The sequence below is a fragment of the Sitophilus oryzae genome, unplaced genomic scaffold, assembly GCF_002938485.1.
Source record: "Sitophilus oryzae breed Bouriz unplaced genomic scaffold, Soryzae_2.0 scaffold_1582_pilon_pilon, whole genome shotgun sequence".
NCBI lineage: Eukaryota > Metazoa > Arthropoda > Insecta > Coleoptera > Curculionidae > Sitophilus > Sitophilus oryzae.
The window spans coordinates 2486849-2502879 of record NW_022146261.1 but is presented as its reverse complement, the minus strand read 5'-3'; the positions used below and the strand labels follow the sequence as shown (position 1 = coordinate 2502879).

Genomic DNA, 16031 nt, shown 5'->3' with positions numbered 1-16031 from the left:
AAAAGTTTGCAACCAATAGAAAAAAATAGCAATGAATTGTTGAAAAAAAAATGCGGAATGAACAATGAACAGCATGCTCAATAACAAAAATCTCGATTTCTGTATTTCGGGATTTTTGAAAAATGAAATATATCGTGGTAACTACAACAATGTCGAAAACTTGGAAAATGCTACCAATACGGGATAAGTTTGCAAATGCTTTATTAAAACACGTTATAAAAAATATATATTCAGAAATTTAGTAGTAACAATTTAAAAGTAAAATGTGTATGAATATTTTAGTGAATACCATTTTGATTTTTTTTATTATCTATCACGGCCTACTATTCCTACTAATAAGAAAATGATATATTTTAAATATTGCAGTAAATAGTGAAACTAAATATAGAGTGTTATATATTTTTGAGAAGCTCATAGCAAGCCGGATCATATGATTAATAAATATACAGAGTGTTCTGTTTGAGAAAACATAACTTTATTTCATATCTTCAAAAAAAATTACAGAAAAACATACAACAATGTAAAAAACTCTACAAGAAATAGTTTTCACCTTTCACAATAACAGAGATACAGGGAGTTTCTCAAATTGCAAACTTTTCAAAAAGACCCTGTAGTTCAGAAACGCAGAGGGTTATGCAAATTTTGTTTGCAGCATCTTCCGTCTGAATAAAAAGTGGGGGTTTGTGCAAGCCGCATCTTATCTTCACTCACAAAACACATACACAAGAAGAAGTGCGAGCGCCTTGCTAAATATTGGAAAGTGAAATTGACGTTTAAATTTGACACTGTTGACAAGTCTACTGCTACTAGCGCCCCCAATTTCGCTTGTAGGAACTACGGACTAAATTGTCACGCATGGCGGGAAGTTTAAAAAAATAAAAAAATTTATTTCTTCATTTATTTTTAATTATGACATACACAAAAACACAAAAAATACACCATTTTTTAAAAATATGTTTAATATCAATATCAAATATACAACAGAAATTAATTTCACCACAATAAATTAATAAAATTAAAAGAATAATGTTACAAGTAGATCAAGAGACAAAATTAATTATAACAAAACTGAAAAAAATGGCGTCATAGATGGCTTAGAAATAAAAGATATATCATAATTTTGAAAGTAAAATTATATGGGAAATGTCTTCGATCATCATTTTTAAGCCAACTGGACGATTATTTCAAACATACAAGCTGAGTTCGTTCATAGTGCTCTGAGAAATCTAGATAAACAAAGAATAATAAATTAAAAGTATTCCAGGGGAAAAGAGAGGAAAAACCTGTATCGTCTCTGATATCTGTCAGGGTATTGTTGAAAGTGTCATCTTTTTGCTCGAAGTTTTCAGGTCGATCAAAAAGATGACATTTACAACAATACTTTGCTGTAACTTTCACAAATATCAGAGAGAGTACATACAGGTATTGCCTCTCTTTTCCTCTGGGATGCTTTATATCTGTTGTTCTTTGTTTATCTATATTTCTCAGAGCATAATGCCGAACACGACTACAGTATATAATAATTTCAATATCCGAAGTGGAAAGAAAAAAGATCACCTTTCTGTTTTGTACTATGGTCCCTTTCTTCCGATGGCTCATCTCGTTGATATTTAGGAAGGATAAATAGGAAGGAAAATATAAAATTCAATTTGATTTGATGATCCTTTTCTGTCACCTAAAATCAGGAGAACGACAATGAGCATGTTAAGATGAAAAAAAAATTATCAACACTTACCTACACGTTAGTCCGAGGAGTTTTATTAAAAACCTATATTTGCCTAAATAATTTATGTATTAAATTTGCAAAGCAAAATGCAGCGTGTAAACAAAAGAAATAAAATGGCGACAAGTCAACGTCAACGACCCGACAAGGAGAAAAGTGGTGTTCGAATAACAAATTATGGGTCACCAAAAATTAATTTTGTCTCCTTTCAACGCACACTTTAGAAAGAAAAAGAAATGAACTGGAATACTGAAAGAACGTCAAGGCTTTATCTGTCACTCTTGTCAATAATTTATCGGTAAGGAAGATTCCTAGAAAATCGCTTGTAGTCAAGTTTTCAATCATTGCCAGTTCTCCCATAAGAAGTGTCATCCACCTGTCTTCACTAATAACGGAGATACAGTATGCTTTCAACCAAAATGGAACACCCTGTACAGGGTGGTTCAAGTTCGACGCTTTTAAATGGAAACACCCTTTTCTATAGTGTTTTTCATGTTTTGTAACTTTTTTGCTATGGAAAATGTTGTATTTCTATGAAAACATTTCCAAAGCACCTTTTTACGTAAAATTTAATGGTTTAAGTATATTTTTTTAAAATTAATAATTTAAGAGTTATCAACAGAAAAATTGATTTTTTTATTTGGGACACCCTCTATATTTTTAATTAACTGAAAAGAATTTAAAATCACCTTTTCAAAAATATAGCACACTTGATATTTTGTTATAATCCCCTTCGAAATACAGAGTTTTTAAAAGTTCGCCACTTTTAACTAGTAGGCTTTGGACCCCTTATTGATGATATGCCCTTAATGGAACTGGAAAACATATTTTTCCAGCAAGACGACGCACCGCCTAAGAACGCTGAAGTTATCAGCAAATTTTTGCAGCCAATTTCAAGAATAATTGAATAGCTAACCAAGATCCCAGCCGTTGGCCGTCGAGGCCGCCTCACTTAGTGCCCATGGATCTAATCCTATGGATATATTTGCGGAAGAATAAAGGTTCCTTATTCTTTCGTATAATCTACACAAGAATTAGAAATACTTAGCAGTTATGAGAGGGTATCTTTAACCCCCACTGAGTTAATGAATTCCGCGAGAAATGTTTAAAAACTACCCCGTCTGTCCATATGTCGAACCCCTGTAGCAAAATCTCATGTCTTGGTTTGCTATTTATTTTTATTGTTATTAGATATAGTTTAAATGTGTTGACGTTGGTTAAATATATTTTAAATTGTTATAAAACTCTGCATCTCTGATAGCAAATATTATTTTCGTTTTAATTGATGCTCACAGCTAGATGCACAGCTAGCTTTTTGCATTACAGCCGCACAGTGGGCAAAAATCCAGAAGTATGTTGCAAAAATTCTTTTTTTATACGATTTTATTCAAATTTGGTAAAAACATTCTATGCCAGTAGGCCGTGAACCCTGTTAGTTTTGGCTGACTTGAGAGTGGTTGGGGGTGGTGAAGGGGATTCATAAAATGGAAAAATCATCTTTTGACTAATACAGCTACCAAAATGCGGTAAGAATATTTTACATTTCACTAAATTTTACGATTTTTGGCAGGGACAAGATAAAACAGACAAATATTGAGCAATTATTACTCCTCTGCCATATACAGGGTTTGTTTTATATATTGACATCCTCTGTATCTTTTTTATTCGACGTTTTCGAAAAAAGTGTCTTGAATAAAAGTTTAACGGTCTCGAATACATTTTTCAAAACAGTCTTCTTTGCATATACAGGGTGCCTTAGAAATCCTGTGTGTGGCCCAACTTTCTTATTTCAAATTAGTACCCAATTTTTTATTTGATTTTTATTTTCTCCTAAAAATCCTAACTACTTTTTTGTAGCATAGCCTATACCTAATTTGAAATAAGATAGTTCAACCACGCCCAGACTTTTTGAAGCACTTTGTATATGCGAAATAGACTTTTTTGGCAAATTTATTCAAAACTACTTTCATTTGAAACAGTTTTCGGAAACGTCAAATAAAAACCATAAAAGAGGTGTCAATGTATATAAGAAAACCCTAGTATACTAATCCAATCGAACTTTTATTCAAGATTGTTTGTCATTTGAATAAGTTGGGTCTCTAATAATACCAGGCAATATGTGAATAATATTTTATTATTATATTTTAAATAAGTAATAATATTCTGAGAATTAAACAATGACAATTTAGAAAATATTAGAACTTATACCTATTAAAAATATCTAAATTTTATTTTAGCACCTACTATTTACTGATATTTTGTTTTATAATAGTTGGAAGCAATGGTCACGAAGTGCACATTTTTAAATCTGAAAGAAAAATCCATTTCATTTAATTTAAAAAATTAGGTACTGTCAAAATTTGTCAATTTGTCAAAAAATGTAATTTGACATTTATGACATACCTCTTCGGAAATCTTGAGAAAAGTTACGTAACTTTATATTTCAAGTTCTTCTCTAGCTCTAGCTACTATAACAATTAATTTATGAGAAGTATCCACATAAAGGATGTTACTATACACATACGCATGGAGGCTTACGCTTCCAATAAATTTAATGTTGCGATTTTTTTGCGATTTTTTTGACTTAACTTTTCTAAGATAGAATATATGCCACTATCAAAAAAACCTTAAATGATTATGTTCTACTTTGACCTTTACCTAGTTTTTATCCAAAAAATCAAAATAAAAGATACTTTTTTACTTACCTTCACATTAAATTTACCCCAACCGGGAATCTACGTAAAACACGTTATGACAATTTTACAATAATTTGTGACAGTAAGCTAAGGTCGTCCGATTCAATTGTTATAATACTGTGTCACTTGAATGCAACGCCTACTATTTAAGAAATTGTAGAAAAAAGGCAGTTATTGGACACAAATTAACTGAAAATGTAGGTTTTGCGCAAAATTCGTTTTACAGCCCCTCGAAAGAGACTCCGAATATGTTTTTTTGTTAGTTTTATGTGGTTTCCTCTTAACTAATATGTTTCCAATCTAATGTTATTGCCATAAATGTTAACTGTGGATGTTATTTTTTGCAACTTGGTTTGGACATATTGCCTACTGTGAGCCGGTGCCGTTCAAAACCTACTTATTTAAAGCGGGCGAATTTTTATATACTCTATACCAAGTGTGTTATATTTTTGGAAAGGTAATTTTAAATTATTTTCAATAAATTAAAAATATACAGGGTGTCCCATATAAAAAATCAAATTTTCTGTTGATAATTCTTAAATTATTAATTTCAAAAAAAATTATACTTAAACCATTAAATTCTACGTAAAAAAGTGCTTTGGAAATGTTTTCATAAAAATACCAAATTTTCCATAGCAAAAAAGTTACAGCGATATGTTAATAATTCATATTTTTAAAACACCCCGTAACTTCGAAATGGTAACAGATATCGATATGCGGTTTTCACTATCATGTTTTTGAAAAAAATGAGTAATTTTCGAGTAATCTCCTATAGAAAAGGGTGTTTCCCTTTAAAAGCGTCCAATTTGACCCGCCCTGTCTCAATATGTTTTTAGTATTATTTATTTTTTTTTTTCATTTAATTTATAAATTATATGGGTAAAGAGAAAAAAAACATTTTATTTCCAGCTCCCAAAGAACAACGATGTTAAAGCATCATCAAAATATGACGTACCAGATGTCGAAGCTGTATCAGAAACTATTACGTGTGATATTTGTAGTTTCACATTTTCAGACAGGAATATCCTTGACATGCATCAGAAACTTTTACATCAGACGATTCCTGATAAAAAGACAGGACAATACGCCTACCACTGTCACTTATGCAGTAAGAAGTTTAGAATGAGAGGAAGCCTCATGGTTCATTTGCGGGTAAATTTTGTAATTTTAATACAAACGGTTGTTGAGTTAATTATTATTAATATTAATAACATTAACATATTTTATTTATTTTAATTCGTTTGTTAAATATTACTTATTTGCTTTAGATGTAAGTATATCACTGTATAATGTCCTATTTTTATTGCAATTATTTTTCGCTTATTAATAACGACAGAACCTCACGATTTTCCAGGGTTGGAAAAAATCATGATTTTTTAAAAAATAAAAAAAAATTGATTTTTTTGAAAATTTGATTCCCACACCCGGCATTTCATCAGCCGACTATTTTTATTAAAATAAAAATAGTTTGGGTACCTAGGTCGACTCAGCCTTAAATAACTTGGGATTCACAATCCTGAGGTAATAATAGGCGGTTGAAGCGTAGTGCTAGCCACATTACCTTCCTTGTGTACCGAACGGCTCTAGTATAGCGAGCTGTACCTTGCTACTCCCAAGGCGTTAAACGCTATATACGGGAGCTATTATTATATCTATCGTCAAAGTGTAAAAGATTTGAAGATATAGTCTAACATCAAAAGAACCTTTTTCTGCACTAGAGGTTGCGGATGAAATGTATTCGAACAGCATTTTTTTGTCACTTGTACATAAATTTCAAAATAAATCCATGCCCTTTAGAAATCTAATGGATTCACACGAAATTACTTCAAAAATCGGTCCAACATTTTAATTGATGGACAGATATGTAGTACAGTACGTCTGTCCGTTCTGTAGCTACGGGGTATCCGTGAGAGGGGAAATAATATTTTCTCGATGTTTTTGCTAAAAAATTAGACGACGCGTCTCATCAATAAAAATTCAACAAATTTGTAAGTAGCCAATAAAACGAGTGGGCGGAGCTTTGAATAAGAAGACTAAGGAAGGAGCATATCAAAAATCTTAGGTAGACCGCGATGGGCCTCAAATATGGCCGACTTTAATTCCGGTTTATTAGTGTCGTTCTAATTTTATTTAAAAAACGTAAAACTATGATGTAGGGTAGACGTGGGGTAGACTCAATAATTTGTAGTTTTATTTTACGTTGTGAATAAATGTTGGTAGTTATTAAAATTGTTATAAAAATATATAATTCTAATAAAAATAGATAAGTTATAATAAGTGTTTATTACCACAAACATCCGATACGCTACTGAAGCAGGTAAGTCAAATTAACGTATCTAAATTCTTTGACATCTAATCTTTGACAAGTAATAAATAAAAGCTAAAATGCAAGAAAAATATATAATTTAGTTAATTTAAGTGAATTTTATAAATGATCGGTTTACTACACGTATGTATATTATATAGTCACTTACTAGCGAAACGTTGTTCCATTATTTCACTCAATTTTTGCCGAGATCTACCGCATGCTACACAATCAACTATTTTAGAGTCTTTTTCGATAAATCGCGATAGTGTCACTGTTAATTTAAGTGCTGCCACAATTTCCATCTAGATTTACTACCTTTATACAACTATCAGTAGTAGAATAAATAATAAATAACATAAAATAAGCTCCGTAAAGACTGACAAATCCACAAAATTTCAAATCGAATTCAAATGTGTCAAATGAATCGTCAAACAGAACTGTCAAGGATCCCCACCCTAGAGTGCTTTTATGGCGCTTTTTCCGCCCACCATGCATGAATACATGGATAGCATTATGCTCCTTCCTTAGTCTTCTTATTCAAAGGGGCCGGGCGGAGCGATTTGCGGTGACGTACTCCTCAAGTCGACGTATAAAATATATTGCTGTTTATTTAAATGTTTTTTGTCCGCATTCCTTTCATAGACACAGATCCAGCAGACGTACAGTAGGTATATGTGTTATACAAATCATTTTTCATATAGTTTTATAACATTTACAATTTTTTTCGATTTATTAACTTATTTAAACGTTACAATAGAGTGTAACATTTTATTTAACGAATAGATATAGGGTATATATGTTATAGAAATATTTTTTATATTTTTCTAGGACACATTTTTATAACTTTTACAGTTATTTTTCGATTTATTGTAAAGTTTTTAGAATATAATAGATATAGGGTATATATGTTATAGAAATATTTTTTATAGTTTTCTAGGACACATTTTTATAACTTTTACAGTTATTTTTCGATTTATTGTAAAGTTTTAAAAAAAGCTGATTTTTTTTAATTTAAATCACATGATTAAAATTAAAAAAATCACTTGATTTAAATCACGATTTAAATCATGATTTAAATCATGCCAACCCTGCGATTTTCACAAACTTTATAGCTAGTTTTTTTGTGAAAATTAAGATGCCACAAACCAAACTGTCATATCTTTTTTTCTCTCGTTTCTCAGTTGCCAGTAAAAACATGTACTACCTACTTATCAAATTTCATTGACAGTCACTAATCCCTAGATCATTTCTATTAACGTATCTCAAACAAATTCGAAATTAGATACCATAATAATCCGATGTTTTACTACAGTCGAATATATTTATTTTATTGTGAAATTCATATATTTAAGTAATCAAAAGCTAAAAAAGCGTTCATCGAGGATACTTAGGAATGAACACTAATTCAAATTTCATTATAAATTACTTATATATAATTAATTCTAAGTAATTTAAACTATACCAAAATGTTGTAGGTTGCCCATTATGGATTCAGTAATCACATTGAATTACCTCCACATTTGTTACGCCGTAATTCAAATAGTCCCCAAGTTATCCAATCAAAAGATAGAGCAGAAGCAGAATCAAAAGGTAAGGATGTTTCTTACCATTACTCAAAAACTTTAAAAACTTTAACATATAAAACAGTAATCATTGTTTTAAGATAATGTTTAAGATATGTTTAAGCTATTAAAACATAATTATTTTAATCTACATTGTAATATATTTGTCCAAGGGCGTGCAACAAGTATTTATAAAAATGAGTGAGATCCAGTGGCGGCTCGTCAGGGTAAGCAAGGTAGGCGGCGCCTACCCTAAGATTTTGGCAGAATTTAAGCGATTTATTACATTACATTATTTACTATTAATGTTGCCAATACATAAAAATACTGTTAATACACTGAAGTGTGTTTTAATATTCAATATTATTTTAATATTTGTGGTTGTATATTAACATATTCACTACCGCTAGCGTACGCTGATCGCTGACTGTGCCGCTGCGTTAGAAAACTCTCTGTGCTATTTCAATTCGATATGTTAATAAAAGCGGCTAAGTCAAATATCTTTGCGAATTTTATTTTTATGAAATATTAGATAACATTGTTATACATTTAGAAATAAGGTTTGCAGATAAGTACTCGTATGTCTCAATTATTTTTATTTTTATCTCTTGCGGATCCAAAATTTAAAGAATCCTATAAAAAATTTCCAACGCATTTAACATCTGATTTAACAAACTTGTTATATTGATACATTTCCAACTTCCAACGCATTTAATAGTGATTTAACAAACAAAAAATTTTATTGGCCAACATAAATTAATTAATAAATTGCAGGTATTAATAATAGATATAATAATTTCGATTATAAAATAATTTAAGGAGGATAATCCTGGAAATATATTTCCAGAGACTTTCAAATTGTTTGTTTTGTTTGTTACTGTATCATTTTCAAGTACTTGGGTCGAGAGACATTTTTCATGTTTGAAATTTATAGTAGAGATTCCATGAATAATAAACGTTTATCGCCACTTGCTTTACTTTCAATTTAAAAAGATCTGTTCACAGCTCTTCAACAATCTGATGATTTTACTGATATAATAATTAATAACTTTCCTTTATTAAGAGACCGACCCATCAATTTAATATATAAAACATAATTATTCTTTCTCTTATTACTACCAATTTTTAAGTTTGCGTAAATAAATAAAAATATAATAAAATTCTATGATGTACTCCATAGTGACTCCATAGTAATAGATAAAAAAATAATAGATAAAATAGATTAATAAAAACTATACTTGTACATTATGTCAATCATTATGTCATTACGTTGAATGCTGTTATTTTTGCTTTAGTTTTGTCCTAAAAAATTTTGAGCAATGTTTTTAACCTAGAGATAACATATATTTACAAACTGGGCTGGGGTATTATGAAAATTAGAGGAGGGGGGGGGGATAGACGCAACTAAAATTCTGTCGCCTACCCAGTCACACGGGTCACGAGCCGCCACTGCAAACCTCTAATTCATTTTAACTCTTTTTCTTAATCTCTCAAATCTAGAAGATGAAGACTTGTATGGTTAGTAGTAGGATGGTACAACAAAACAAAAACAAACAACGCTTTATTGTGCAAAAAGCCAAAACAGCTTCATCGACAACGCACTCACAAACAACAAAATCACAAAAAAATACAAACAACAAAAAATACACAATACAAATAATACAATTCAAAAAAATTTAAGTCTTTAAAATTACAAAAAGAATATACATGGACAATTTTAGAACAGTACGCAGTAAATAGATATAATTTTAAAGTTATAGAATATTAAATACTTGACCTTTGACCAGTGTGTGAGATGATCAAAATTTTAAAATACAAAATTGTTCATAATTAAACATCAACAAAAAAGTCGTTTACCGCATATAGGGCTCTCTCCAGTAGGTATGATTTTAAAGCTTTGCGAAATGCGGGAAAGAATGAAAGCGATTTGATATTCAAAGGCAGATGATTGTACATTTTTTGGCATTGTACAGTATTGAACGCTTAACTAGTTCTGAGCTCGGGGTTGGCAGATAAAAATCGTGCTCTGCATTCCTAAGTGGATAGTTATGAGATGGCCTTTCGGGAATAGCAGATATGTGCTTGCGGATTAAGCAAACGGATTCAAAATGAATAAAGAAGGAAGAGTCAGTATTTTCAAATTTTTAAAGAAATTCTGGCAGTGAGTTCTACTGTTTAGTCCCAATAAATATCGAACTGCTCTCTTCTGAAGTATGAAAACACGATCAAATTTTGTTGCGCAGCAAGTACCCCAGAATGGAAGGGCATAACGAAGATGTGACTCAAAAAGGGCATAATAGGCTATTCTAGAGGTTGAGAAGTTAAGTTCCTTAGAAACTGATCTTAGCGCAAAACAGTCAGCGCTTAGTTTCTTTGATAGAGCTTCAATGTGAAAGTCCCATTTTAACGAGTTGTCTACAAGAAGTCCTAAGAATTTCACAGAGTCCACGACGTCAATAGTAGTGTTATTAAGTACAAAAGGCTGTATAGTACTTTTATATGACAAAACTTTAGTTTTTGATAGGTTGAGGCATAGGAGATTAGAATCGCACCAAGACTTAATGGTGCGTAAGTCACTGGATATAGTATCATATAGCGCCGCAACATCTGGGCCGCTCCAAGTGAAACTAGTATCGTCCTGAAAGAGGCAGATTTTACCGCTAATGTCTAGATTTGCAATGTCGTTGATAAACACCAGAAACAAAATAGGGCCAAGTACTGAACCCTGAGGGACACCACATTCTATAGGCTTACAAGAAGACATAGACGTATCGATCCTCACAAGCTGCCTTCTGTTGCCAAGATATGACTTAAGCCATTCGAGCGGCACTCCCCTGAAACCATAGTATTGCAATTTGTTAATTAAGATATTATGATTTACACAATCGAAAGCCTTAGAGAAATCACAGAAAATTGTAGCTGTAGAGTGATGGTTATTCAGGCTAGAGTATACATTATTAAAAAGGTCGAACATAGCATCATTTGTGCAACTGTTACTTAGAAATCCAAATTGATGGGTAGTAAGTATTTTATATTTAAGGAGAAAAGATAGAAACCTTTTTTTAACCAATCTTTCAATGATCTTAGATAATGTGAGCAGGAGTGTAATTGGGCGATAGTTCGAAGCTTCATCTTTATCATCTCCTTTATACAGAGGAATAATTATTGCTGTCTTAAGGCAGTTTGGAAAAACTCCTTTTTGGAATGACTCGTTAATTAAAGTAGTAAGATGGTTTAATGTGCATTCAGGAAGTTCAGAGAACATTTTGATTAGTAAGCTTTGAGGTAGATGTAGGACCCCGCAAGATCTTGTCCAAGACCCGAGGGGCCCCTTTGCTGTTTTAGGCCCGTGACCCCCGTTATACTAAGACGGCACTGCTCATCGATTAGAAAGCTAGAATACAAGTTATGTTGTGCATTGGTTGAAATTTAAAATGTTTATTCAGTAAAAATAAATAATCAAACCATTGAAATTACTTTTTAAGATATGGAGGCCCCCGAAAAGAAGAGGCACAGGGCAAGACAAAAACATTCATGTTTTACGACAAAATTGCGACAAATCCAATACATTTCTGCGACATTTTTATTTCATTTTTGTTTTGTTTCAAAATTCGGAGACTTTTCAATGTCCCGTCTCGAGTCGGTAAAGATCAAAGTGTCTATGTTTTGTTCGTATATTTTAATTTTTATTGAAATTACACATGGTTAATAAAACTCATTTGCAACAACTAAACTTTGGCCTTGTTGTACTTTTGTCCTTGGTGTGTGGACAATTTGGTATTACAGTTGAGGGTTGGAACCTTTGGGGTTACACAGCAAAATAAAAAACACTAAATCACCACAATACACCAAAACACTTTTACTTTTACACTGGACGCGCGTTTCGCTAACCATGTTAGCCTCATCAGCAGATTATTATAAACTGTTAGTTTATAATCATCTGCATCATTTTTTTTTTACAGGACATTGAAAAGTCTCCGAATTTTGATTATAAACTGTTAGTTTATAATCATCTGCTGATGATGCTAACATGGTTAGCGAAACGCGCGTCCAGTGTAAAAGTAAAAGTGTTTTGGTGTATTGTGGTGATTTAGTGTTTTTTATTTTGCTGGACAATTTGTCTCAAGTTTGTCTTGTCAGAATTCCCCATTTTTTGTCGCAACTTTGTCTTGTTTTTGTCTCAAAATCAAGTTTACTTTTTGTCGCCTTGGTCTGGACCCGGCATAATATACTATATTATACTGTTATTTTTCTATTTAATTTTTATAATGTATTATATTTTAGGTCAAAACAAGACGCCAGATTGTAAACAATGGAGTTGTGATGTTTGTGCTAAATTGTTTACTACAAAATATTTTTTAAAGAAACATAAGAGACTTCACACTGGTAAATGTTTCTTTATATTTCATCATTGACTTTAACTTTATACTGATAATGTTCATTTACAAATAATACACATGATTATTTTCTAGGAGAGATGCCTTACACTTGCAATATATGTAACAAATCTTTTACGTTTCAACAATCGTTTCATAAACATATGTTGTATCATTCGTCAGAAAAACCGTATATTTGCAATGAATGTGGAAGAGCATTCAAGGAACATTCAACGCTACAGAACCATTTCAGAATACATTCTGGCGAAAGACCATTTGGTTGCGAAATTTGTGGTAAGTTTTTACATAACTTTCTTCCATCTTCTTATGTGTTCATTACCATAGAATTTCGGAGCAAATTCCCTTTACTTTTTATTATTAACCACCATTACATAAGAAATACAAGAAATATGATACAAAGGTACTTACTTAGATCTAGTGATGCATAATGTCATCCATCCTGCATCTAACCATAAACATATTCTTCATTTAAAACTTTTCTATCGATATATAACAGCATTTTTAATTTACATTTTACGGAAATCCTCTCTGCAAATCAACTAATTTAAGAACCGGATTCTGAGGTCCATTTCTTCCAATCTATCAATTATGGGACATAATATATTATCTGCGGTCTACCGGTTTGAAAATCGTACCTCTCGTTTCTCATGCAGTACATGATGTCAATTTTTCTACATTTTCGCATGGTATCGCTCACTGAAAGCTTATTTTATAAGAAAAAAAGCTTTGAATTAAAATTTGATCTACTTGTCGATAATTTTGTGGGCGATTGGTTTAGTTTTAGTTGGCTTTCTAAGCTCAAATTGAAAAAAAATGTGTGTGCACTATGTGCGCATAATTGAAGTGGAACTTCTTATTACTTCAGTCTGTCTGTCTGCCTGTCTGTACCACCACTCCATTCGGGTACCTCTATCCACGTGCCGAGTTTAGTTCCAATCGACCCATAATTAAGAAAAATCCTGACGATTTTGTTCATTTAGAGGCACCGACCGATTCGAAACGTCGAGGGTGTTTCAAACTTATAACATCCTGTAGAGCGTCCCCAATTATGCCGAATTCAACCAACATTTTTCTTCAATATGAAATCCTTAGTCCCACCCTGATAAAGATAACACGAAAACTTAAAGTAAACCAAACTTCGCGCGTCGTATCCAACTTTGCAGGGTGGTGCACTGTGTGCACCGTGGCTCGCATACATACTGCCGTTACTCGCTGACGAGTATTTGACACGCATCAGAAGATGGTAACGCAAGGCGTTTTCTTTCATGAGCCTTTCTGTGACTGAAAAGCCCAATACGTGATGTTATTTGTCTACCGCACTCCGGACATTCAAAAATCTCATTGCTTTGTTGCCTCTTAACTTTTTGGTTCTCGCTGTTAACTGAGTTTACAATTCTTCTCCATTGAGTTCTATTATGAGCTGCTACTTCCCACTCATTTTGCACATTAATCCCCTTTAAGTTTTCGTGGAAAATGTCCTTGTACCTTTTGAGTTGTCCACCTGGCCTCCTCTTACCGTCTACAAGCTCACCGTAAAGCAGTGATTTTGGTATGCGGTTTTCTTGCATTCTGCATACGTGACCAGCCCATCTTAGTCAGGATTTTGTAACCATGACTTCAATACTCTCGCAGTTAGCTTTTTCAAGAATCGATACGTTTGAGACGTGATGGAACCATTTGATTCTTAAGAGTTGTCTAAGGTGTCTCTGTTGCAACTTGTTTAATGCGTTCATGTGTCGGCGGTACGGCACCCAGGTTTCGCTCCCATATAACATGGTGGGGATTATTATTGCTCGGTACACTGCAAGTTTCGTTTTTGTGCTCAGGTCATGGTTGTAAAAAACCCTGTCTTTTAATTTCCAGAATGCTCTTGAAGCGCTGCTAATCCTGTACTGAATTTCAGAGTCGATATTGGCCTTTTCCGAAATCAAACTGCCGAGATAATTGAATTCCGCTACATATTCCAGTAGTTCTTCTCCGATTTTTATAGCATTGTTGTGATCTTCCGGGGAGTGCACATGATTTTAGTTTTGTCGATGTTTAGCTTAAGGCCCAAAGCCTCGTATGCCCAGGTATATGTGTTCAACATTTCTTGTAATTGCTGTACAGTTTTTGCAACTAGAGCGCAATCGTCAGCGTATTGAAGTTCTGTGATGAATTTTGTACGTGTTTTTGCCCTGAGTCTTTTTATGTTGAACAGACCGCCATCATATCTGTATCTAATGCCCAATCCTCTCTCCTGCAGTTTGCTGTCCACTATAATGGAGAGCGCTGCCATGAATATGTTGAATAGGAGAGGCGCTAAGACACATCCCTGCCTAACTCCTGTATTTGTCACGAAGGGATCGCTCAGTGATCCATGATGTGACACTCTTGACTGGTTGTTGTTATGGAGGCTTTTACACACTGTAAGAAATTTCTTGGGTACTCCGAACTTTTTCATAATTGCCCAAAGTGCATCTCTGTTCACAAAGTCGAAGGCTTTTGTTAGGTCGATGAAGTCAACATAAAGTTTAGACTGCTGTTCTTTTACTTTTTCCTGTAGTTGGCGGATGGAAAATATGGAATCGACGGTGCCGCGGTTAGTGCGAAAACCCGTTTGCGATTCTGGAAGGATTTTTTCTATATGTGGGTGCAGGCGGTTTGACATAATTTTTGCAAGAATTTTTCCGCCGATAGCCATGAGTGAAATTCCCCGGTAGTTTCCACAGTCTGATGCACTTCGTTTGTTCTTAAATATATTCACTATATTTGCGTTGCAAAAGTCCTGAGGTACCTCTCCGCTTTCCCATATGACATCGAAGAGAGCCTTAAGATGACCAATAAGTTCTTTACTTGCACACTTATAGATTTCCGCCGGAATCGCGTCACAGCCAGCTGATTTGTTGTTTTTAAGCTGTTTTATGGAGGCCTTTATTTCCTGTTCTGTTATTGGGATATCTAATACATCGAGGCTGTTATACTGAGGTGTTGTGTTTAGCGCTTCCATATTGGGGTTATTTTCTTGGTTAAGGATATGGCTGTAATGCTCTTTCCAGCAGTTTCTGATTTGCTCTTCCTCTTTTAGAAGTTCGCCATTTTGTGCCATGATTGGGCAGCTTGCCTTCTTGGTTGGGCCGTACACTTCTTTTACAGCCTCGAAAAATTTACGGTAATCGTGATGCGTGGCGTACTCTTGAATCTGATTAGCTTTCTGTGACCACCAGTTATCTTTTAGTTGACGTAGTTTTCTCCGAAGCATGTTGTTGGCTGCTTTAAAGTTGTCTACCAGCCTTGGGTTGTGTGGATTTGCAGTAACTGCTTGATGTGCTCTATACTTTTGTTCCAACAAAGCCTGTATATTAG

The 16031-nt window shown here is 33.1% G+C and overlaps 1 protein-coding gene across 2 annotated transcripts in view; it reads left to right on the top strand.

Moving 5' to 3' along the window:
• LOC115879611 (zinc finger protein 525) overlaps nucleotides 1-16031 on the top strand; it is a 37046-nt gene that overhangs the window by 396 nt on the left and 20619 nt on the right. For both annotated transcript variants that reach the window (XM_030896504.1, XM_030896505.1), the window contains exons 2-5: nucleotides 5329-5571; nucleotides 8203-8317; nucleotides 12574-12675; nucleotides 12762-12959. In XM_030896504.1, coding sequence (XP_030752364.1) covers nucleotides 5329-5571; nucleotides 8203-8317; nucleotides 12574-12675; nucleotides 12762-12959 — 658 coding nt within the window. The remainder of the gene's footprint in view (nucleotides 1-5328; nucleotides 5572-8202; nucleotides 8318-12573; nucleotides 12676-12761; nucleotides 12960-16031) is intronic.